The 26658-nt window shown below is 37.7% G+C and overlaps 1 protein-coding gene across 1 annotated transcript in view; it reads right to left on the minus strand.

The window, feature by feature from the left end:
• The window catches only part of LOC115608070 (collagen alpha-1(XV) chain-like), a 113444-nt gene extending 87085 nt beyond the window's left edge, over window positions 1-26359 (minus strand). Inside the window, 2 exon segments of the mRNA XM_030486282.1 lie at window positions 25788-25870; window positions 25994-26359. Coding sequence (XP_030342142.1) covers window positions 25788-25870; window positions 25994-26004 — 94 coding nt within the window. The 5' untranslated portion in view covers window positions 26005-26359.
• Between the last annotated feature and the right edge of the window lie 299 nt (window positions 26360-26658).

Raw genomic sequence — 26658 nt, forward strand, 5'->3', positions numbered from 1 at the left:
ACATCTGACACTTTGCTAGATTTAACAGTTGTACATGTCAGAAGAGAGTCTCTGCCCAAATGTGGAAAAACGGGCACCTATTTAAAGACACTGACGTAGTCTGGCACACTGACCTGGATATAAATTCTCATGCCATATAAAGAAATTTAATAGGAAGCCAGGATAGAGAACACTTAATCAGCAGCTCTGGAGTTGCTCCTCTTTGCTAGCACCCATCTCCACTACAAGGTTCTGTCCCTGGACCAGGGGTATAAGGAAGATACGAGCAGTTGAGAATTGTGGGTTTACAATTCCTCTATGAAAAGCAGAAACCTTCACCCAGAAATGTTCCTTCCTTCCTCACACCTACCACACCATATCCCTTAGGTCAGCCAAGTGATCTGAAACACTATCATCTCCCTATATTTCCCATGAATAATTTAGCACATCTTTCCGCTTGACACTGTGAATGACCCAGGATCTTCTTTCTGTAAGAAAATCCTGCTCCAGACCATCACCACCACCAGTCAGTGCTGCTGTAAGAAGACAGATGTCATGCTCCCTGCTCATACCGCTTTCACGACATTTGTTCCATCAAAGCATTAGGAGCCAGCATCTAGTGAGGCTTGCCTTCAGGCCAAATTTGTATGCTCTGTGCAGTTTGATCTTGCAAGCAAGAGGCAAAGATCTTGCAATCTTGCATCAAGAGCCTCAAGCCAACCCAAGTACCCAATGGCAAGCACTGTTCCAGACAGGGCTAGAAAGGCTGCCAGCAAGGAGTCTTTGAGTGGGACATGAGAGAAACAAATAAATTATGCATTTTTGTAACTTCTATGTTGTGGCATGGTCTCCGTGTGATGGAGGCTGATACATCTATAGCACATCATCAGAGATTTAAGCAAAGCTTTATTATGAGATCTTCTACTAATCTGAGAGTGGAAAATCACTTAATTCCAGATCAGGTTAGATCAGAACAAAAAAATAAAAATATTGCAATAACTCAGCTTTGGTTTGTTGGTGGTTTTGGGTTTGTTTTTTTTTCCTTTCTCCTTTTTTTTTTTTTTTTTTTTTTTTAATTTTATTTTGGTTTTTTGGGGTTTTGTTTTTTTGGTTTTGGGTTTTTTTTTTTTTTTTTTTTTTTGGTTGGTTTGTTTTGGGGTTTTTGTGTTTTTTGTGTGCGTTTGTTTTCTGTTGTTGAAATTGAGGGCTGTGGATCTATTAAGGTAATGAAAATAAAAGGATTTTTTTATGCATCTTTGACTCTTACACAGCACTTTGAAACATGGTGGACTGTATTCATCTCTCAGATGACTAAGCTACACATTCTTTTATGTTAAGAACAGAAATTGATACTCTATTACTGAAGTTTTACTTTCAAGTCCTTAGGAGGACTTCTGTTGTCTTCCAGAAGCATCTCTTTCATAAATGTCTTTCAGTTTCTGTACCTGATATTTATTATTGGTTTTTATCCTATTAAATATATTGTCATATATACTCTACACTACTGGATTTAGTAGCTAATGGATTTGATACTATAACGGGCTGGAATTCAGAGAAGTTGAAAAATGATTGTGAGGTAGATGGTACGGGAACAGTAAAACCTAAAAATATGTCTTGTATTGGTCATCAAGATTTCATACAGGTCAATGCTTTTATAGCATGAATGCACCACTAAAATTGTAGGGAAAAAAAAATCCAGCCAACATAATCCTACTTCTTCCACTTTCCTTTTCCCAAGAATTTCATTTCCCAAGAGCTACATTACACTACTTTTATATCTTACTGTAAATCACATATGCTTTTATTATGCTCACATTTTTTTCATTTCCCCAGTGAATACACTGAATGGATTAAACAAAATATCTTAAAAATGTCATTTCTGGTACAAAAAGTTCTAAGTTAAAACCCTGGCTAAAGTCCTAAGTGAAAGACCTTCTTGTTTTAAACTGACTCATTAGTATAAATGATCACGTCCCACAGCACACTGTTAATGGCAGCCTAGGGCCAGACAAAGCTTTTACAGTCAGAAACAGTGCAGGCAAGTACAATTTGCAAAAGCACACTCTGCTGCTGTGGTAAATTCAGCCAAGGACCAGTAGGACCAGATCCATGGAAAGCTGTTTTAGATACACTTGTGTCAAAAAAGATTGAATCACCCTGTTGATTACATCATATTTTTGCTCTATTTGTATCAACACTTATTTTCTAAATGCTGTCCAACTTCACCTGCTACAGTTCTCATGTTGAAACTTAAAAGTCTAAGTAAGCTGGGACAGAAATACATACTTTTCACCTCAGGACAGTTTTCTTTGAGTAATTCATAGAATCATAGAATGGTTTGAGTTGGAAAGGACCTTAAGATCATCTAGTTCCAACCCTCCTGCCATGGGCAGGGACGCCTCACACTAGACCGTGTCACCCAAGGCCCTGTCCAACCAGGCCTTGAACACTGCCAGGGATGGAGCATTTGCCACTTCTTTGGGCAACCTGTTCCAGTGCCTCACCGCTCTCACAGTAAAGAACTTCATCCTTATATCTAACCCGAACATTCCCTGTTTAAGTTTAAACCCATTCCGCCTTGTCCTATTGCTAGAGTCCCTAACAAAAGACCACAGAAGAAAAAGCACTTGCATCTTGCTTACAAAGTCATTTGGAGTTTTGCCAATTTACTTTCATTTTCTCCTGACACTTTAGGTGAAACTTGGAAAAAAAAAAATCTGTAGAAGAGTGTTTCAGCTCTATAGCAGGGGAACCATTCACTATAACCTATAATAACCACCATAACCAACCACTATAATAACCACTGTTGTGTGTGGGGAAGGAGCTGGCTGGCCATTTTTACCTTTACTCCAATGTCAGGAAAATTCAACTAGCCACCTGAATAAGAAAGTGCTGTAGCCAGCAGAACTGCTGAAGCCTCATTTTGACCACAATTTTGCCTTGTGATTGGATTCTGTTGTCAGGAAAAGTACTCACTAAAGTTTTTCCAGCATTTAAAACATGTTATGCAAATTTTTTGGTTCTCCGAACAGTCCCTCTCTTAGTGGAGACAGAAGTATCGTTTCCCACCCTTATCTGTTCCTGTTCCATTCGACTTGTAAGAACTTAATGTCTGTCAGTCCTCTGTGTCGTTGTCAAGTTTGGTACATACAAGCTCAGACTCAAAGCAGACTCAGAAACAGTTGCAGATATGTGCTGAAATTGTACCTGGCTTCTTTCCTTGTGAAACCAGGTTAAACTCAATGCATCACTGTAATGCATGCTTACAACTCTTCTCTTGAATGTAAATACAGCAGGCTCCTTCTTCAGCTCAGTGGAGTAACGGCTTTTACTACTCATAGACCACAAATTTCCCACTGTGGACTTCATACATGATCTTATGCAACAGTAAAGTAAGCAAATCTGGTTTTAGCTGTACAACTTCATAAACAAATATTTTGCAAAGCACCTAGTATGGGAGTTACCTTCATTAGGAAGAACATTGAAGTTTTCTTTGAAAGAAAAGATTAAATAATAAATAAGTCTACTTAATGTAGCATAAGATATATTGATGGGATGCTAGATATAGATATTTCAGACTTTGCACCCCATTCATATAGATGGTGTAATTCAGCGTAGTGACTTCCACCTGGCTTCAGCTGTGCACAGCCGCAGACATTATCTATGTTTCAAGGACTTTCTTCATAACCAGAAATGCTACAAATTCAGAATAAATCCTCAGGTATAAACCATACTGGCCTTACTGCTAGCTCTTTCAGCTCCAAAAAGGCCAATACACTCATGACAAGTTCTACAAATGAGACTTATCACCTTTTTTTTTTTTTTATTTTAAACCCACACTTTGAACTGAAATAATACTATGCAACAATAATAAACTGACGATTTTTTCAAAAAAGCCTCCATGCAGAAAGTGACAAGATCAGATGTATTATTCCATGTAGCTGAAGACCAGAAGTCTTTCCTCATAGCGCAGCTGCATTTGCAGCACGTATTCCCCCTTCACTCCATCCTTATCTACCCCCATCACATGACCCAAAATACAGTCTCACTCAGTGGTTTGAGAAACTTGAGAGAGATAAGACAAACTTTTTCTCTGATTCAAAGATACATTTCCTTTGCATTATTTCCAAGGAAATATGTCAGGAGCAGTATGACAACATTAGAACAGCCACATGAATTCGATAACTCATCAGTGTAGTTCACTATTTTAATCAGACTGTAGCATGTAAGTAAGATTTAATATGTATACCAAAGCTTGAGTTATCTAGCTATGACAACATTGATCACTGTCTGGTGACTAAATCAGATAGACTATGCTGTTAGGCAGATCATAATTAACAGTAAGATCACTGACTCAAAGTGAAATAGTAAATAATATATTTTCCAACTTGCCAATATTCATTTTAACAGCTCTACTATTACGTTTAATTATTGAATTTATTCTTTGTCTCTGCAATTTATTGCCCTCAAGAGCAGATCTCCACTGCCTGTATACAACATGGATGTTCAAGAGATTATGTCTAGGATAACTAACTGAATCATTCGTTAGATTTTATTGAGGATTTAAAATTTTATGACTAAAGGGAAAAAAATTAAGTTTTTTTTTTTTTAATGCAAAGAATACATTATTTTTTACACATGCATGGCCAAAAATAACTTAATTTCCTCCAGAGTACATAGAACAGCAGAAGTCTTATTTTTGGTGAACATAACATTTTTAGTTCACTCAAATGTTATTTGATTCAAGAGCTGAAAAAAAAGATAAAAAGATAAAAGTAGTAAACAGCAGTTATTCTGAAGTCTTAATGCTTGATATACCAGTTGAAAGTCTTTCCCAGATAAGTCTCAACTGCATGCTCTCCCAAACTTGAATATTAGTGCTGATTTGCATCTCTATCCAGTATTTATAAATCCATTTAAAGTATGTTGACATATTGGCTTTCTGCTTTTGAAAAGTTGGTTGACATAAAATGTTATACTTTTGGCTTAAATTTCAAAGGTTACTTTCTCAAGGCTGTTATTGTTGTGACGAGAAGAAAAAGTAATGTTCTTAGAACTTATTGCATTTTGTTAATGCCCATTTGAACTGAATATTCAGAAAGTCAAAAAAAGAAACCCACATTACAAAAAGAACAAACCACAAGGTTGTTGGCATTTTTTGGCTTTGATTGTAGTCTTTTCTTCTTATCTTCACTGTCTGAAACTTCATTTGTATTGTAAGACGCTGTTTTCACTGATTTCACTGGTGGTAAGCACAGATGTGTATTAGTAACAGCACAACTATGTTGCATGAAATTTTCATTATGTTTGAGCTAAAGCATGCACTTTGATGTGTCAGGACTTCAACAGGAGTCTTCAGGTGGTGGAGATTATAGCCTTATGCAAGCTAAAGGCCAAGCTTTCCAAGTTCTGAGCAGTGAGTTTTCCAGACCCTTTCAATTCTCTGCTCTCGCCTACTTGTTCTTCTACCATCAGATGGAATGACTTTCCTCCCCCACCATGACATATATAATTGAATATGACTTCATCTTTGTTCTGACTTTCTATAGCATCTTCTTGCCAAAAGCACTGGAAAAGATGTGCCATCTAAAGCACCGAGCTCCAGCTTCTGGAGGACTTTTTCAAACCTTAGGCTTTTTGAAAAATACATGTAGCGCTGCAGTCCCATTCCCTGAGAACATACCACAGCTTAGTCTTGTTCTGTGGCATATGCTGTACAAATTACTGCCAGATCTGTGAAGAGTAATGAGCTTGTGTAAGAAAGACCAACGGGCATCAAAGTCTCCAGTGTCTTCTGAACATGTTGTCATTCTTGTCAACAAAAATGCCACAGTAATCTTCCAAACCTCTACTTCTCTCTCCCCCTTTCCCTTCCTGCATTTGCAGAGCTATCAAGAAAATGTAAAATGAACAGAATCTAGATATTAGCTTTTCCTTGTCAGTCTTTCTTTGAAAAGAGTATTAAGCTTATACTTTTTTGTTTGTTTTACAAACTGGCGTAGTCATTTAATAGTAATACTCATGTACACTTTTCTGAGCATGCGCCAATTAGCATGGCTGATCTGAAATCAACAGATACAATCTATTCTTCTGGCCAAAGTATTTGAGAAACAAGCGTGTTCTATAGCTGAATAGATTACCCTCCTTGTACATGTGTATGCAGGCATGCATACAGCATGTGACTGTGAAGGAAGGATATAGCCTCAATTAAGCTCACATTTTTAGCTTGGCTTTTGTGTGAGAAACCTAGAAGCTGATGCATCTGAATATAGTCTTGCTAAAGCAGTTTATAGGAAATTGCACTGTGAAATCACAAATCTTCCACTGGAAAAGCGTATCTTAAGAAAAGACTACGTACCAGAAAATGTGGTTAACAAGAGAGAAGCAAGTGGCAAAATCCAAAGCTATCTCAGTCAGTCTTTCTTCAGAGTTAAAGGTTTAGTAGATAAACTTGGGTTGCTTAGAAAAAAAGAGTAGCTTCACTGTTTTTTCACTGGCATCCACCAAGTCATGAAAGTCCTGCCAACAAAAAACTCAACATAGAATCGTAGAATGGTTTGTGTTGGAAAGGACCTTAAGATCATCTAGTTCCAACTCTCCTGCCATGGGCAGAGACGCCTCACACTAGACCATGTCACCCAAGGCCCTGTCCAACCAGGCCTTGAACACTGCCAGGGATGGAGCATTTACCACTTCTTTGGCAACCTGTTCCAGCGCCTCACCGCTCTCACAGTAAAGAACTTCTTCCTTATATCCAACCTGAACTTCCGCTGTTCAAATTTAAACCCATTCCCCCTTGTCGTATTGCTACAGTCCCTGATGAAGAGTCCCTCTCCAGCATCCTTGTAGGCCCCCTTCAGATACTGGAAGGCTGCTATGAGGTCTCCATGCCGCCTTCTCTTCTCCAGGCTGAAGTCAATTTTCTCAGCCTATCTTCATACGGGAGGTGCTCCAGCCCCCTGATCATCCTCGTGGCCCTCCTCTGGACTTGCTCCAACAGCTCCACATCCTCCCTATGTTGAGGACATTTTTAGGTTCAACCCCTAAAAGCCAGACATTAGGACTTCTGGTGGCACTCACTGAGCTTTGATCTTTTTACGTGCTACTCTATACACAAAATGCAGCAATAACAAAGCACATTCAAGTAACAGTGGAACCATACTGAAATAGGTTAAACTTGAAACAGTTCTGAAAATTGAGGAGGAAAGTTTGGTTTTAAATTGGTTTCTTGGTTCTCAAAACTCTGCAGTTAGGAAAAAGAAATAGTGTAACTAGTTTTCAGATGGGGTGAATTATGGTAGTTCTGCTGCTTTCAGTACAGTTGTGACAATTTTATATAATATAGCAGCTACCCCCATTACCCAAATGGAGATTCCGCAAATGTAGAAACATGTTTGATGTTAAAACAAAACTTGTAGTCATCAGTTATTTCATCAGCCTCTTGTTTAATCATCACCATCTTGTCTAAATGCTAAATATGTTCCACAGAAACATAAATTACAATTTTACATGATCATTGCAGCTGAAAATAGAAGGTTTAACCAGAACATTGAAATTTACAATACAGAGATTGAAAGTATTCATTTCCTCACACCATCCATAACAACATTTCCATAAAGATTAACTTTCTTGTGAGCCAGGTCAGTTCCCAGGTCTATCTGGAAGCTGCATTGCTTGCTTTGGAATAGCACCAAGGAACTAGCTGATACAGCCTGTAGAGTCCTATGTGTATGGAGTTATATTATTTTAAACTAAGGAAAATAATCATAAAATTATCTTGGCTTTAGAATGCAACTCAGAACTTCAGACTCAACGGGGCAAGACATTTGTTTTGGATCTGATAGGATGTCTCTTTCTGCAACTGAAATTTTGTAGTTCTGTTACATGACCGCAATAGCCAAAGTCATAATGTTATTAATGTACTTGGATAAACTGTCATATCTGGTATGCGAACATCTGCAGTGACCTGAAGTAACCTCGCAAATTCTGATGATCAAGAAAATAAAGACAGGCTTTTTAAAAAACAGTGGGTAGATATTTAGAATTGTGTCCCAGCAGAGGGATCTGTGACAGTCTGAAAGGGAACCAACAGAAAGATCCACATTCTGACTCAGAAGAAAAAGTGTGTTCAAAAGAAATACCAGCAATACCGCCACTATCTTTAAACTCCCCTCTTGCTTTGTAACTTTTGGTATTAATATTAACTGCTATTAATCACTAGAAATAATAGCTACTTAGTAATACAGTTCATGGCATCAGGCTGTTAATAATACATAATCTACTTATGAAGCAGTGTTGTATTTGGATTGCAACATAATATATATAGTTTAAAAAGGGTAGGTGTTTTCATCATTGTCCTTGCTTTTGTCTTTTCCTTGCCTTCATAAACACTCTTTGAGAAAGTGGTACCCTGGCCCATTGGTTTGGTCATAGTGGTAAAACCTTCATATTGTGGGAAAGACTTGTAAGCAGAGGAAAATGAGTTATAAATAACAGATTTATTTATAACTCTGTTATAAATAGACAGATCTTCTATGTATACACATTTTTACATATACGTACACATGCGCGTTTTCCACAGGAGATGTGGCTGGACGAAAGAGAGCTTGGGTCCTTTGAGGCCTTCTATTTCTGTAGCTATTGGAGGTACTTTCACAAAGGAGTTTCAAGAACCTGACACACAGGACCTTATTATTCTAATCTTATTAATGTATATAAATATTGGAAGGGAAGGTGCAAAAAGGGTGGAGCCAGGCTCTTTTCAGTGGTCCCTAGTGACTGGAAAAAAGGGAATGGGCACAAACTGAAACACACGAAACCCTCTGAACATGAAGAAACATTTGTTCACTGTGAGGGTGGCTGAGCACTGGCACAGGTAACTTGGGGAGTTTGTTGTGTCTCCAATCCCTAGAGATACTCAAAAGCTGTCTGGACATGATTCTGGGCAACAGCTGTAGGTGGCCCTGGGTGAGCAGGGAAGATAGATGAGATGATCTCCAGAGGTCCCTTCCAGTCTAGACCATCCTGTGCTGCTGTGATGCTGTGGTTCTGTGACTAAGAGAGAGGATTACAACAGATTACCTTTACAATTCCTTCACCCTTTATCTCCATCCAGAACTGATTGTAACAGTACAATTGTAGAACAGTTGTGCAAGTGTCTTGAAAAACAAAGGGACCAGAAAGTGTCCAAGCACAACATATTGCAGGAGAGGAAGTTAAATTCTTGAGAGACAAAAAGGGTGGAAAGAGGTCCAGATACATTAAAAATAATCTGCATCTATTTAAAAGTATTGATGATTTGATTCTAAAGTATTTATTTTTCCCATTTTTTCGTATCTTTTAATTTAAAAATATCTTTTTCATAGTGAGAGAACCACTGATGGACTTCGCACTTGGAAGTCCCATTTTATTTTCAACAAAATATACCACTAAAGAGAAACAGTCTAAAAACCAAGGACTAAATAACTCTTGCTGTGCAAACTACCAGAGTGCTCAGGTAGTTAGCCATGATAGCAGGGTGATGCACCAAAAATCTACAAGCCTGTATGCTGCTGAGGTATATGTGTGTATACACACACATATGCACACTTGATTTTTTTAAATTTAACTTATCCAGCTGTGAATTTCTAATGATGAAAATTTTCTTTCTGAGACTACATGATCCAAAATGTACAAGTATGAAAAATTCATTCAAATTATGCAACCACTCTGGAATCCCCATAAACATTAAAACAGTGTGTGGTAACAGATTTTTTTTTTCTTTTTCTGAACAAGAGCTGCTCAGTCTAGTTTTAAAGCAGTTGGTGAAGTGCTTGCTAACAGCAGGACCTTATATGCTGCTTGATCCAACTTTGCCTATGTGGCAGCTACAGATATTTCAGACTGAAAACTGGGTATTTATTGGTCATTTATTTCCATTAAGACAAGTCTGAAATAAGCACTTGTATTTGTACTTAGTCCAGTAGTGGCAGAGAATGAAAATACAAGCCTAATTCTCCACCATGCTTGCTGTACCCAAATGCAACAAGCACCAAGGAGATGAGAAGTAAGCACTTGAAGTAGGAACAGTTGTGGTTTACTCTTTTGAAGAAAAACAAACAGTGGACAGAAGGCAAAGGAATAATATGCTGAAAAAAAAACTGAAGGAAAAAAGCGCATGCCCTCCACAGTCACCTGGAACAATAACATACTTCCTTTGGAAATGAAAATTTATTTTACTAATGGGTCATTAACTACTAACAAACAGGACTGTAACATTTACTACCATAGCCACTAATGAAATTAATTAACTGTGCCACTTTTGAGTGAAAAAAAGACTTCATATAGTCCAGAGAAAGTTAGTTCAACAGGGGCTGCAAATGCTTTGTGAACCCTAATTATTTTCATGCATCCATTTTGTGTTTGTTTTAAAAGTTTTCGTAATTCATGAAAGCAACACAACAAAATTGTTATGATACACAAGCAATTCTGTTAAGAGCATTGATACACATTATCTCATTGTAAAATAAAACACACAGCCATGCCAAATGTCTATGGATTATAATTCTGGCATAGTTTAACAATACAATATATTTAGATTACAAGCTTCTGGAATTTTATAAAAATGTCATCACCACCTAACATTAAAGCAGCATTTTCTAGTTTAGCTTTGTACAGACTGCCTTTACAGTCTCCTAGGAATTGTTTGTCTCCTCACTGGTACTATAAAGCCAACATGGTAGAATTGAGCCTTGAGCATTAATTTGAAATTTATGTGCTCCTGGACTGCCCAGTTCTGGATCAGATGCAGGCATACAGAGAAATGTCATCTAAATCAGTGAAACATCCTGCCTAACTGATATCAAATAAATATTATTGCATGACTGGATAATACATAGATGAGCTATTAATGATTGCGGAACCACTTTGTTTTTTTATTGTTGTTGTTCATAATTACTGAAGCAGAATACATTTCTATAGCTTATTACTGAAACTTACGTTTTTAATTTTCAAAAATCTTTGGTGTTATTTAGCACATCTTAAAATATGATCCCAGAACTTTATTTGATGATTTCTCAGCCATGTTTTAACTGAATGCTGCCATAAATCGGACAGCTCTTGGAAAACACCTCAGAAGTTACTGATTACACTATTATTCTCTTTTCTGGTAACACAGAAAAGGGTTCTTGCATCCATCTAATGGTTATTCAATGATGCAACTGAATAGACTGGACAATTAACAATTTTTAAGCCAGTTTGGTGACCTTCCTTTAATCCACACAGATGTAAAATCATCTACAGATGTCCCTCTCCTATGTTACAGTTTGATGCAGAGGAGCTTACTTACTCTGAATTCTATACATAAATTCTCCAGACTGACTCTTCTTTTATTCATTAGAGTGTATCAGTGAAGACTTCTTAGTCTGTAAACACCTTAGCCACTTTTTTCTATGATGGAAATTAAATACATTGCTAAAAAGATATTTTCTGAACACCCTGAATGAGTGTAATATAATTTTTGTGAGAAATAAAGAGCAATTGCCTCTTTCATTAATCACTCTGTATGACTCATGTAATTATTCACTTCTGTATGAATACATCTTTGTCACTTTTTGTGGTGGATGTAGAAATATTCCAATATCTGTAACTCTGACTTTTAAAACACGTATCAGTGTTTTCTACGTAGTGACAGTAAGAAAAAAGTAGCGTCAGATATGTGTATTTCTTTATTTTAATCTCCAAACCATATTTTGATATTCCTTCGCAACCTGTTTGTTCAATACCATAATTATCTTTAATTCACACAAGCCTGCTTCTACATGGAATTATAAATCCTTCAGGCCAAACAGAGGATTGGGTCCTGACTGCTGAAATTATTCTACTTGGCTGACAGACTTTCAGTCTTTTCTTTGAATTTCTTGTGTGTTGAAAACTGTGAAATCTAATCAAGTTCACAGAAGATTTATACATTACATATATTACTGTATCACTTATATATTGATGTACTAGGAATATTTCCAGAGTTCACTCTCTTCAGTGAAATAAACATCATGCAATACAGAAAAAGAAACAATGTGTTACAGAACACACTTAGTTTCATCTTTTGGAAATTAAGAACTAGGGAAAGGTAAATTGAAACTACATTGAAATTCTTGTCACATTTTCCCACTTAATTTCCAAGAGGATCCCAAGCTGATAGAGGAAGCAAATTCATTGTATGCCTAAACATAATTTTTCTCCACTTTTTTCTTCATGTCTTTGTAATTTTGTCATACGTATTTATGACAGTCATGCCCCTGACAAGCAGTTTCTAAATTCACTTCTAAGTCTCCATTTTAAAGGTGAAAATTAACGGGAATTTATTGCTTAGCTTCTGAATCAAATTCATTTATGACAGAATGTGTTTTAACTCTCAAAATGAAGCCCAGCAAAGTATCATCTGCTAAACGTATTATCTAAATGCTAAATGCCTCAGCTAAAGCATTTAGATATGCTAAATCGTATCTAAAACACGATTGCAAAATAAAAGGATTATTTTTTTCAAAGCACATGCTGCTTGACTGATTTCTTTATACAGGCTGCTCTAATGGCTACCTTTCTTTTTCTGCAGTTTCCTACATTTCATAGGAATTTCTTTCATTCCATACATTGATCAATGGAGTTACTGTTTAAATTACAGCAGTCTGGTTTCACAGTTTGTAAAAGATGTTTTTCTAGGTGCAGATCTTTAAAAATTCAGCCTCTGTTATGTTTTAGCAATTTTTTTGTGCAGCTCCATTTAATTTGTCCCCAGCATGCTAAGGGTTATGAGAGGCCATGAGATGTGAAACTATTTATTTTAGAATCGCATTTAATAACTCTCATATTTTCAAGCACAGATTTTGCAAAACATATTTAGAACCAAGAATAGTCAGAAATCTATGCTTATTTAATATACTCTCCAGACATGCATTTCACAACAGATGATTGTTTTTTAATGCCAGCTAAATGAGTACATAATGTAGGAATATCTGATTAAAGCATAATTTTAAAAGAAGCTCCTTACAATAGTTACTTCAGTTATGTATCTAAAACATAAGTTTATTTTTCATTCCTTTCTCTTCAATGCTTACAGCAGAACTGCTAAAGATAATAAAACTAGATAGAGCTCTTGCTTCTTCCTTGGCCACACTGTAGAAACCCTTCTATCTACAGATGTCAGTGACTGGGATCTAGTGTTATATGAAAGCAGAACTGAGCAATAGTACACAGAAGAGAATAACATTGCCAGTGCTGCTTGTAGGATCATCTTCCCAAAAAGCATTATGTTTTCTTGCAATTACAAGGCTATAGGCAATGCCATGTGTATCAATCAATCAGTTAGAAGTAATTAAAGATTTATCTCCAAGAAGGTACAGCACATCTAGGAAGTTCAAGGCAAAGCCAAAGCTGATCTGACCTAGTAATGGTCACAACCCGTTTGAGCGGAAAGTTGGAATAGATGATCTTCAGCGCTTCTTTTCTTCCACCCTCCATTGCCATCATTTTGCTTTACAGGTGGAAAATAATCTTCTGTAGCGGTCACTACTCACTGTTATGTTACGTTGAATATTACTGTCATTTTAAAGATGCTGAGGAAGTAACAAGTCTGCTCTAAGAAATTCAAGGCCACATTGCACAAACTTTTAGGCATGCACTTGAAGTCAAGAACCTGTACCACTGATTTCTTAAGCAAGAAACATGCCCTAAGAAAAATATCGGATGAGTAGAGGAGTGAAATAATGGTAGACAATATTCCTTTAGAGAAGACACGTTACAAAAAGGTCTATAGAAAACTACATGATAGTGAGAGAGAGGTTTAAGCAGCAAATGCTAAGAAAACAGCGTGTGTAGGAATTGCAGTAAAAAAGAAACATGGAAGATTTTTCAGGCTCCTGGACTGCTATGAAAATCCCTGCCATTAGTTTTATGATAAATATCAATAATACAAACACCTAACTATTCATTGTTTACTCAGCCTCATGATCAGCAGAGCCATGAGGAAAGATGAGAAGTCAAAGAGTTACAGTAACATACTTCTGTGTTCTGTTCCAAAATTGGTTTTCCAAAAACATTTTACAGAAATTCAAAACAAAACAAAATGAGAAAGAGAGTGGAAAGAGAAAGGGAGAATTAAGAGAAAAGGGAGAAGGGAGAAGGAAGAACAGAAAGGGGGAAAAAGGAAAGGGAAAAAGTAAAAGGAAGACGGAAAAGAGAAAAAGGAAAACTCAAAAGGTGAAAGGGAAATGAAAAAGGGTACATTCTTTGACCCATCTTTAGATAAATACATAAAGCAGAAAAGGGGCATTTGTTTCCATACAAATATTGGGTCTAGTGCTACAGCCAGCTAAATTAGTGTTAGCAGGCTATCAGCTTTCTAACTTGTTCTAACAAGCTTTAAAAACAGCAGCCACGCATGGTCCAAGTCTTATAGTATTACCCATACTCACTCTCCTGGTCTTTAACTGTCCTTGTTCATGATCACAGGCAAATCAGTGAGAACCAGGTCACAAACGAATTAAGTATGTAAGGTCCAACTTTAGTTCCCTATTTAAAATCACAGAATAAAGTAGTTCAGAAGGGCCTTCTAAAGGTCATCTAGTCCAATCTGCTGCTCAATACAGGGCTAACCTGAAGAATTAGGTAGCTTAAAGCCCTGTTTAGTCAAGTTTCAAGTTTCAAGTCAAGTTTCCAATCTGCAAGGACGGAGATCCCACAAGGTCTCTCAGCAACCTCTTCCAGAACCTGGTGAAGAAATTTTTTCCACTTGTCCAATCAAAATTTCCTTCATTACACTTTTTGACTGTTATTTGTCCTTTTGCTTGGTTTTGTCCTCTGAGAAGAGGACTTTACTAGTAAAGTTTTGTTCTGCCTACTAACTTCTGAACACTCTTTCTGCAATGTGTATGGAAACAACATATCTTGAAATAGGATACTTAGGATACAGTATCCATAGAGCTGCTAAGTATTAATTTAACATTTATAATGTATATCCTCAGTGATGTCTGCATTAAGTCGTAGTTGGAGCAGCAGTTTTTCCCCACTGGTTATTTCTTTTTTTTTTTTTTTTTTTGTTTTTTTTTTTTGTTTTCACAGATAAAAGCAACTTTGATCAACATTGAAAAAATTAGTTCTTGAAGGATAATATTTCAAGAGAGATGATGAAAATCTCCTTGTTGGACAATTCAAAGCTGGTGTGGGTAAAGCAGGCCCAGAGTTGCCACAATTTTGTTCTGTCTTTTGAGATTTGATAAGAGCAAATGTAAAAAGGAGCTACAATACTTCAGGTCACCAGTGATTTGGTTTTTTTTTCCACTGAGAATGCATCCTTTAAATTCTAAGCATGTTCAGTTTTACACTGAACATCACTCCCACCTTACCTCCATTCGTTGTATCTCTGGACCAGGAAATTGCCATGCGGTACTTATTTGTCAGATTTGCATTTCATGACAGATAAATGTTTCACTATAAGTGCATCAGAAAAAAACCCACAGCAAGAAATATACATGTAGAATCAAGGCCTTGATTTTAGTGTAAGTCTACCTTAGCAGTATTTTGAGTTTAGTCAAGTATTGTTTGTTAAAAACAAATGCAGTTATACACTAATATACCATATATTATAGAACTCTAATTAAATATTCAAAACTCAGATAAGTGTTTTTACATTAATACCATTTCACTATAACAACTGATGATTTATTTTGATGAAAGCCAGATTTTTTTCAGCTGAGAAAACTTGCGTGTGACATATAGCATTCATGTAATTGCATCAGAAAGAAAACTAAAGAAAGAAAAAAAAATCAAACCATGCCTGTTAAACCACATTCACAGCTACTCTGAGAAGGATGAAATATTTGCTTGTTTTTTACAGTGAATAGCAAGAAAGGATTAGATTCATACATACACACACTCACATGCACCGCAAAATGGCAGTACTACTGTGGAGCATTCACTGCAGATGAGTGGTTCCTTCTATGAAGTCAAGGGCTATGTTGGTTTGGCAAAGTGTTGAAACAGATGGAACTGGAACAGCTTGTGAAAAGCTGAAGACTAAGAAAAGCTAACACTTTGGCCCTCTGAGAATAAAAAAGCATCATATTCACAGAAGTGATGCAGTGTAACTAGTCAGTATGTAGTTCAACAAAGTTGGATGGCAGAAATAAGGGTCTATACTGTGGAGAGACACTGCATCCCCTCACTGTGATGCAGTGGCATCACTCAATGGACTGGCAAGGAGGATTATTGAGCCTGATCAATGGATACTTTGATGTCAGGATTTCCAAATATGAGAGAAATCCTAGAAAAGCCTTAGATTTTGCATGATTTTCCCTCATTTTTTTGACCACCATATACATATCATGCCTAACAATTAAACAAGCTAGCAATACATTTATTTTCATTGTCCACAACAGCCCTTGGCCTCTTGAAGATATACCTTAGAATGAAACATAACAGTACTGAGCCAGAAGTAACTCTTCTTTAGATAAATAACTTGATAATCAACCAGATAATGAAGACATTAAAACCAGAATGCCTTAGACCACTCAGCCATTCTAACCCTTCTTCAAGCATTGATACAATATTCTTCTATTGATGTTAGATGTGTAACTCTGAATGGGGAGGCAGCTGCATGGGTAAATAACTGATTGGAAGACTGGGCTTAGGGCAGTAGTTGATGAGTCATTCTCCACCTTGAGGTAACAAGTGGACCACAGGCGTCTGCTCTGAGATCTGTCCTGTTTAACATCTTCACCAGTGACTTGTGGAGGCAATGCAATGGATTAATGAAATTTGCAGGTGACATCAAGTGGGAGGATATGGGAGGGGTGGGCTGGGAGACGCAATTAATGTGCTTAAGGACAGGTCTGCCATCTAGAGGGACCTAAAAAGGCTGAAAGAATGGGACAACAGGGATCTTTGTAAAATTCAACACGGGCAACAGTAAAATCCTGCACCAGCCAGCAAAGAACTCTGCAAGAATACAGGCTGATCAACAGCTCCAGAGAAAAAGACATGCGAGGTCTGGTAAACAGCACACTCAACATGAGCCAGCAGCATGCCCAATCAGCAAAGGCTGCCAACAGCATTGTTGGCTGTAATGACAGGAACATAGACAGTGTCAGGAGGGAAAAGATTTTTCCCCTTTACTTGACACTCATTAGACCACATGTAGAATACTGAATCTGGTTTTGGGACCACAGGAAAAGAAAGACATTGATAAACTGGAGCAAATTCTGCAGACTGCTGCTGTAAGGCAGACACTCCAATCCTTGAATTATTTCAGTTGCCCTTTACTGCACTTGTCCAGTATGTCCCTGTCTCTCCAAACAGGGAAGCCCAGAGCTGGACAGTCCAAATGTGGCCTCACCACTGAGAAGAAGAGCAGGATCACTTTTCTTATCCTGCTGCCTATGTTTTTCCAAACACAGCCTGGAGTGCTCTTGGCCTTCTTTGCCACTGGGTACATTGCTGGCTTATGATAAGCTTGTCCTCCAAGTCCTTTTCAGCAAGGGTACTTTCCAGACAGTCCTACCCCAGCTTGTAGTAGGTTAATCCTCAGCAGGTGCAGGACTTGGCATTTTCCTTTGTTGAACATGAAGAGGTTTCTATTGATAGATTTTTCCAGCCTGTCAAGATAATCAAGAGTCCTATCTCAATGACATCAACCATCTTGATGAGCTCTCATGGATGTGTCCCATCAGGTCCTGTGGACTTGATATGTCCAACTGGTTTCAATGTTCCCTCACTCATTTCTCCTCAATAAATCTTCATCGCGCCAGACCTTCTCCGTGGCCTCATGGCCTCAGTTTCCTGAAAGGAAATCCTGCCAGCAAAAAGCAAGTCAAAGAAGGCATTGAGCATCTTGTCTGTGTCCATGTCACTGTCACCAGGTTCCTTGCCCCATTCAGCAGCAGGTCCACATTTCTCTAGTCTTCTTTTTGCTGCTGGTATACCTGTAGAAGCCCTTCTTGTTGGTCTTCACATCTCTTGTTAGATTTAATTCCATACGGGCTCTAGCTTTCCTGACCTCATTACTGTAGTTTCAGACCGTGTCTTTATATTTCTGCCGTGCCATCCGAGCCAGTTTCCCCCTCTTGTGTGTTTCCTTTTACTGTTTGCATTTAGTCATATGAAGTATCACCAGAGATGAATCAGAGCTTGGATGCCACATTGGTTTATGTTCTCAAATTGTTTTGCAGTAAACCCCAGTCATGGGCTACTCAGAATATCCATGCAACATAGCTACCGCTTATAGGAAACTTTGAAGCATGTCTTGGAGCAATACACTTTTCTCTCAAGAGTCATCAACTTACTATTTAGCATGTTGCACAAAATTAGAATTATTTCTATGTGGGTTCTGTTCTCACTGAGTTAGGTAATGTGTATCACTTGCAAGAAGGGGAGTAGATATAAATGCAATAAGCAATGACCATGCAATATAAATGCCCACCAAAAAAATACAGAGAAAGTCAAAAGCTATATTTGCTTTCCTAAAAAGCAGTCAGACATCATTATTATGTATGGAACTGTGAATTTCACAGTTCAGAGAAATATATGCCATGAATAGGACTGGAAATTAATGCTACCTGAGCAGTTATAAGTTACTATGGTAAAACACACCACAGCAAAACATGGATTCAGTGGCAGCAGTGGAGGTAGACCCAGGGTCTTATGACCCTGACTGGGAGATTCTCAAGCATGGAATAAGTCCAGAGGAGGGCCATGAAGATGATCAGAGGGCTGGAGTACCTCTCCTGTGAAGACAGGCTGAGAGATTTGGGCTTGTTCAGTCTCAAGAAGAGAAGGCTCCAGGGAGACCTTAAAGCAGCCATCCAGTAGCTAACAGGGGCCTTACAAGAAAGCTGGAGGGAGACTTTTGACAAGGACATGTAGTGACAGGTCAAGGGGGAATGGGTTTAAACTGAAGAGGGTAGGTTTAGATTAGCTATTAGGAAAAAATTCTTCACTATGAGGATGGTGAGGCACTGTAACAGGTTGGCCAGAGAAGCTGTGGCTGCCCCATCCCTGCCAGTGTTGAAGGCCAAGGTTGGATGGGGCTTTGAGCAACCAGGTCTAGCAGCAGGTGTCCCTGCCTGTGGCAGGGGGATTGTAACTAATTGATCTTTAAAATCTCTTGCAATCCAAACCATTCTATGATTCTATGAAATGGCCAAATCCCATTCTTGTTAATGATGTTCTACGTTCTGTACTAAAGATGAAGCAAAAGACCATGCAGTTCAAATTAAAATCTCATCACTGAATCACTATTACCAGTTTCAGGCCTCAGTCAATTTAATCTTTGAAATAAAACATACTTGAGTGCCTCCAGAAAACCCTAGTTCTTCTCTGAACCCCTTAGAAAAACTTGGTTCAGACCCTAGTTCTTCTTAGATTGGGCTCTAAGACAGATATTTGTTTAAAATACTTCTTTGGCAGCCCTGTCTGTTGCTTTTCCCAAGGCTTTCTTACCAGAATGTATCCTGAATAACACATCTGTTGTTGCACACTGCTTGTATGCAAATGTATTAAAACCAGGGTCGGCCCATTTTACTTACTCTGTGGGACAATTCTACCTGCAATATACTACACGCAATGTCTGTGACTTTCCATGTTTGGAAACAGAGAGATGGGAAGATTATATGGATAGAATTCACCACAGTCCAAATTGCTGGCTAATTTTGTTCTTTTTTATACCTGCTGTAATTGTGTGCATTGGCCACATGGGAAAAGACTGCTTGGTGACCTAGAAATTGTGGTGGCAAATAGATATACTCTCTTAAATAGATAATCAATGACATCTGAAATAAAGTCATCAGATTTCATCAAATTGCACTAACCAAGGCACACTGTGTAAATTGGCAAAGCAACAGCATGAATTTGGTCAAATGTGAGATAGTACTAGTAGAAAACCAAACCAATCCACAGCCCATACACCAAAAGAAAGGTGAAGAAACCACTGGAAAAGGTACAGGCAGCTTCCAAAACAAATGTTTTATTTGGAAAATAACATGTTAGAATAAGAAATAAGTTCTTCGGAACCTTCCGAACCCCAAATATACAGTGCAGTGAAATCTTCCTTTCCATTGCAGTTATTGAAATGGCAACCTGCAATTGAAATCTGTATTTGTGTCGGTCTCCACCTGCTTGAACCAAACAAGCCAAGGCTATTCTTATGCACACAGTGTAAATCACTGTATTCTTCTAACTATTCCTAGCCACTTAAAGCAGTATTTATCGTTCTCTCTAGTCATCCATTCACTTCTGTAGCAAGGAGTGGTAGTTCAGTACCTAACACTAGATCATCAGGATCAGACATTGTCTTTAACATATAAGAAGTAAATCACAGTTGAAACATTTTAATTAAATTGATAGGTTAGCAGGTACTACCAGAAGTACCTGGAGTACTTGGAACTGGCAGTTTTTACACAGCAGCTGCTGCACAGGACACAAACTGAGTAACAAAACTATAGGCTGTGGGAAACCTGTGAGAGGGCACGGTAGTGCCCAAACAGATGTATTGCATTCAAATACCCAGGAGATGGCTAGGACTTCTTTCAAGAAATTCCTTGTGTTGCATTGCCTACAACTAAGCCAGAAATAAAACATAGAAAGGAAATAGATCAGTATAGCCTTTCTTAGCAGAGCAGGTCCTTCAAACACCAATTAGTGGCAAATGCAAGCACAATTGAGATTTTAAGTTCTATTCAGATCATGGAAATAACTGCTTGCTGCAGGCTTCCAGTGTGACCAGGATGCCTTCAGAGAGGAAAAGAAGACACCCATTATAAAGCTATATCTAACCCAGCTGGTTTCTCCCTGAGACCACGGAAAATGCCAAAAAAAAAAAAAATCTGTTGCCTGAAGCTAAGCCTGTAGCTCAGCAAACATGTAGTTTATTGTCCAAGAGAATTAGCATGTAGAGGGTGTTACACAGGAAACTAATGCATCTAGAAAAGTGACAAAATGGAACAAATTTACTAAATCAGGTTTGTTCTACTGGTGTTATCAATCTTTTCAGCTACTCACACAGGTGACCTCAACTGAACCCAACTGATTTTCTATAGTAAATTAACTATATTTTCCATGGAAAGGCATTTTATCAGCTATGAAATTAGGCTCAACTGCACATTATAAACATGCACAACAGCTGGTAACAGCCTGAAGACGCCTCTGAAAGATACACAGTGGCTTGTTCAATTTAGACTCAAGTGCAATTTGATGATATCCAAATGCTCAGTCAAATACAAGAGGAAATAGTGCCATCTAAGTTATCTTTACAAACTACTACACTGTATACAGACCAGCATAACCATAACTGTGTTCTACCTTAGGAAAGAATAGTCTGAGCTGTCCCCATCACCACTTCAGTCAGTGTGATTGTATGCATTTAACATTTAAAGCACATACAGTAATTACTTGTTATAAACAAGTTTTTAACTGTATATAGATATTTATTTACACTCATTATGTTGGTTCATTCTGAAGAGAAGTGCAGGCTAGATGCTTGTATGAATTACACCAGTTGGTCAGCAGCCAATGAAAGTCAATAATTCAGGACTCCTCCATTAAACTCAGCAGGTCATGAGTATAAAGTTTATATCAAAAGCCTAATGACAGCCATTCTGCTTACAGAGAGCCAAAGAAAGAGACAAATATTTACTTTATGTGAACTATTGCTGAACATGTTACTTAGGGCAAGAAAGTGCTGTTCAGCTTGGCTAGTAATAAAATCCAGATGTCAATAAGAAATTTTTGAAGCTTATTTTAGAGCACATAAACATAATACAAACTGCAGAACCACATACACGTCAACTTTTTTTTTCTATATGCATTTTTTAAGGCATGCACTGATTTGAATGCCAAGAACTGAAGAACACTGATAACTGCCTAGATAGCCTGGAAGAATAAATATGACTTCTGCAAAAGGCTAGATCAAGTCATAGGGAGGACTCTGTCACTCAAACTTCAGCAAGGTTAGCATGCAGGTTTTATAACTTTAGTTCTGTCCATAAGCTGGGTACCAGCATGTTCAAGACTATGTTCTGAGCATCTTCTATTCACTAACCTTATTTGAGGTGGAAGATACAAAGCAACATGAGTAAAGCAGCCAGGGTAATCAATGTAAATCAAGATACATTATCAGGTGTAATTAAAGGCCAAATACATGCACCAAAGGCAATACCAATTAGAATAAGATAGGCTACACTTTCATGTACAGATAGATACATGCTCAATTGTCATTTGAACAAAGGTGAAATGATGAAGTAATTTATGAAGACACAACATATTCTTAACCCTCCCATACAAACCTAAGTAAAATAGGGTACTATATTTGCACAATTTTCATGAACACAGAAGAAAAACTACAAAAGCAGTCCAATTCAAATGGCACTGTACTTGGGTGAAGAGGAAAAAGGTATATTATTCCTCGCCTTTTTGTACGTGTGCAATGCTAGCTGCAGCAAGAGAGACTAGAATCTCCCAACAGAGTTAGTAAAAATTCAGAATTCTAACTCATAGGAACTGATGAGATTTCAGAATTCCTGTTCAGTTTCACTCTAATGCAAGATGCAAGTATTTCTTAAGAGATTTGGTGAAATTATGACCAAATCCCAGCAATTTGCAGAACATGCAACAGAATTTTAGAATTCTGAATTAAATATTTCTTTCTTTTTTTGTTTTTTATATTTTGTCACATCACATAGCTTGATCTACAGATTACATACAGATATGAAACTTCATTTTAACAAGTTAGATGTGATCTTGACTGAGAAGGGCTGTCAGCTGGTACTATGAATTAGTAACTCATGATTTTAAATATAAGCTTTTTAAATACATTGTTTTATTGTCTGTCCTATTTTACAATGAAAGCAGTAGTCTGATATTCTAGGACTTGGGAATGAAAGCAACACTTCTGCTGAAATAAAAGACCCAACATCACACAACTTCACTAAAAATTTAAACTGAAACTCAGAAGTTCTCAAACAATTTCAAAGACTGCCATTTGACTTTGAGGTAAAAGTAGACTGCCCCTACTCTTCCCCATCATCCTTTCAGTCTGTTTCCTCTTTCTCTGTAGGAACTGTCCATAATTATACAATTGCCTTAAGAATAACAACTTGGCCAAAACACTTTTCTTGATAGTAAACTGATCAAAATTTTCTAAATAATCTTTCTAATGTCTCTCACAAAGACATGGCAGAGCGCAAGCACTGTGCTGGAGTGCTGCTGGGGCTTTTGCTTTTATCTGCGCCCTCCATACCCCTCCGCAATTTGATGTTCCCTTTTGGTGCTTGAGGAAAAGAAGAAGACAAGGCTATAGCTGCCTAATTGCATACCACTAAGCAAATTCACTAGACATTATTGAAGAGGCTGTCCGACTGGTGAAGGCAAAGATGATAAAATTTTCTCCTCTAGACTCTCTGAGGGTTACTGCTTTGGCTGCAGGTTTGTAAAGAAGGTACTCCTTCCCCATCCTTCATTGAATCCATGAGAAATTTTCTTGACATTATTTAACCAACTCAAGAACATCTCAAGGTAATTCTTTCCCTTTTGCATATAGCCTGTAAAATGATTCAGCAGAAAGCACCTGTTCCTCTAAAACCTGCACTGTTCCTCTAAAACCACACTTACTCATTCCCAGTTCTTCTTATATAAAAAGGAATTTAGCGATACAAATATGTGCTATGGAGAAACAGACGAGAGGTCAGCCATCAGAAAAGCAGCACAGCAATATTCGATGGGCTGGAAAATCCTGGAAAGCAGTAATCTTAAAGGAGACAGGGAGTAAATGAACACTGGATAAAGCATAAGTTTAGCATCAAAAGGCCTGAATACCAGAGGGTCAATTAATCTCTTGTGTCTCCAAATATTTTCATCTTAAATACACATTTTATTTCTGTGCGTTCTATTACTAAAAGGAACTGTGGGAAAAGAAGTTGTTGTTTCTACAATGGTTAGATTAAAAGATCTGAAATATATATCTCTTCAGTAGTTACAGGGAGAATTTATGTTGTTCATCTATTTCTAGCATTCAACACCTGATTTCAGGAGATGAAAGCATTTAAACCGAGCATCAGGAAAATATTGCTTGTAACATAATCCAATGCTGTGGAATAGAAAGCATGAGATCCCTACAAAGTCAGGCACCTAAAAATCACATGTTTAAAAAAAAAAAAACAACCAACATTTGGGAAGAGGAACTTTTATATTGACAGGCAAATGAGTAGGGAAGAGTATTAGGCTAGGACAATCATGTAGGAACACATTGCCAGAACAGTCTCCAAGTTTCCAGTGATCTAAGGAGACTTACATAACCCCACTTGATCTTCATCCATGGTAAATTTAGGAGTCCTTCCAGCAGTAATAAGATGCTGTACAGAAAGAAACTGTCCTGTAGCAGTAAGAGTTATCTTTCTTACTTCTGACTTCTGATCTGACATTCACAGGGTTGGATATTTACAGGACCAAAGCTTTGAGTAATAGAAACTGGCATAAATCTACCAAAAAAGAAACTGTGTCAAGTAAATATTTGTCCTTTCTATCACTGTGCTTGTAGTTTTAATGAGCTTCTGCTTATTAACTTTTATGTGCCAAAATTTGATTCTTTCCTGTCCAGATCTCACTCACTGCACTGTCATTCATCAGCTCAAGAAAAACAGTTTTGCCTAAGGCAACGTATTTATCTCCAGTGCATATGCAATATATTGTATTTCTGTCACTATTCAGACACACATTAACATTTTCCTCATTATAATACCTGGTTCCAGCTTATTGCCTTAATTAATTGTCTGTAGTACAGCATTACATATTTCTCATCTGCACTTACAGCACTTGTTAGTGATAAATAACCTGTTAGTGATAACTAATCTTTTCTCCTACTGAAATGAATACCTAGAGCTTTGACTCGTAGATGCACCATCTATTCTATGGCAGTGCCAGTTAAAAAGGAAAAAAACAGTCTGAGTAACATTAAAGTCTTCATGTGCAATACCACTTCCCTTTAATAATTTCTAATGGTCCTACCACATAGTTATCTAGGGGTCATTTACATAACAAATTCAGACCATTTTTTGTAAGATAGTAAAAATCCCTCTTTTTGACGTAGGTATCATTGCTCATAATGGAAAAATGATATATAAAGTTTTCTGACTTTTCTCAAAATTACATGTAAACTTTTAAATCAGTGTTCTCTCTCTTAAGTTAAATTTGAGGCTATGTGTTCCAGAGATGCTGAGGGATTTGGCTCTGTTACAAGAACACATGATCTGCAATTACAGAAAGACTTTCCACTGAAAATACAGAAAGGCTAGGCTGGTGAAACTAAATGTTTAACTCAAGAAATCTGAAAATCGTAATTTGCTCAGACATCAGGAGAAACCTCAATGCACTGAAGAAAGCATCGCATCTGTTTCTTTGCATTCACACTGTGCCTGATACATTCCTGATATCTCCAAAGTGACACATCTATTGTAATTGCTTTCTGCTACCTTTCTCTGATGTAATACACCCAAAACCATTCAGTATTCTCCATTTCTTCAAAGTACATTCTGATGATTATTACGATATTGAGAGAAAAGGTATGATAGGACACCTTACAGATGGGGAACCAATGTATTTTTTTCCCCTTTTCCAGAATGAATGGCAGTTTAAGCTCTTAACTTGCAGCTGCTTCCCTATATGAAACAAAGGACGGTAAGCAGCAGAGAAAATGAAGATCTGCAATGTAGAGTTTCTTTCCATATTAGGAAAGATTATCTTAAAATTAACCCTTACTCTCAAGTTATATACATGATTTGAAGAAGTCTTACCTTCTATGATCTGAGCTGCTGAAACAGCATGGATTGACAAGCCAAAGAGCAATAGCAGCAAGTCCCAGGTCCACCAGGCATGCCTGGAGCAGGTGTGCCAAAAAAATAAAGGCGGGTGGGGAGTGGAAAATAATGAGACCAAAGTGTAGTACAGAAGCACATGGGTAAAGAAAGAAAAAATAAAATTTAGAAGTGAGAGTTCTTACCATGGGTGCATTTTTTGAAAGTCAGTTGAAAGACCTCCAGTGAGGAAAAAGTTCAGTGCACATGAGTTTTATGCTTACAAAAATAAGAAGTTAATAAAAACTGGAGCCTGCTGTTTCTCCTCCAACGTTCAGACACAAGTGGAACAAAGACAGCTCTCAGGCTCTCTGTGTGACTCACTGCAATTCAGTGCTCCAGCTCTGAAATCTGACTCCGTGTAGACTTTCCTGTCAGACCACTGCTGAAAACTTCCTACTTTATTTATTGATGGACACCCCTTACTGCTGCACATCATCCCAACCTTGTTATTATCCAGTCTTGTCTTTAACTACTGTGTACTCTGACAGACAGTAGCATAGCTTCTCCAGCTTCCCCTTTCCCCCCGCCCACTCATAACCTTCACTCACTTATCCAATAAAACATGACGTCCAACATCCTTCCATCCAGCATTATATAGCCAATGATACGCATTCTTGCATTCTTACATAGAATAGGACATTCCTCTGACTGTTTTAACCAAACTTCAACAGAAGAAAGTTTTAAGATATGAGCAGGACAGAGCAGCCACTGTTCAATTGCAACATCTACCTGGGAGCCGTACTGTTTTATAGATTTTCTGTCACCTACAGAGGCATTTTGAACCACACCCTTTTTCCCGACAATTTTT

The sequence above is a fragment of the Strigops habroptila genome, chromosome 1 (genome assembly GCF_004027225.2).
Source record: "Strigops habroptila isolate Jane chromosome 1, bStrHab1.2.pri, whole genome shotgun sequence".
Classification (NCBI taxonomy): Eukaryota; Metazoa; Chordata; class Aves; order Psittaciformes; family Psittacidae; genus Strigops; species Strigops habroptila.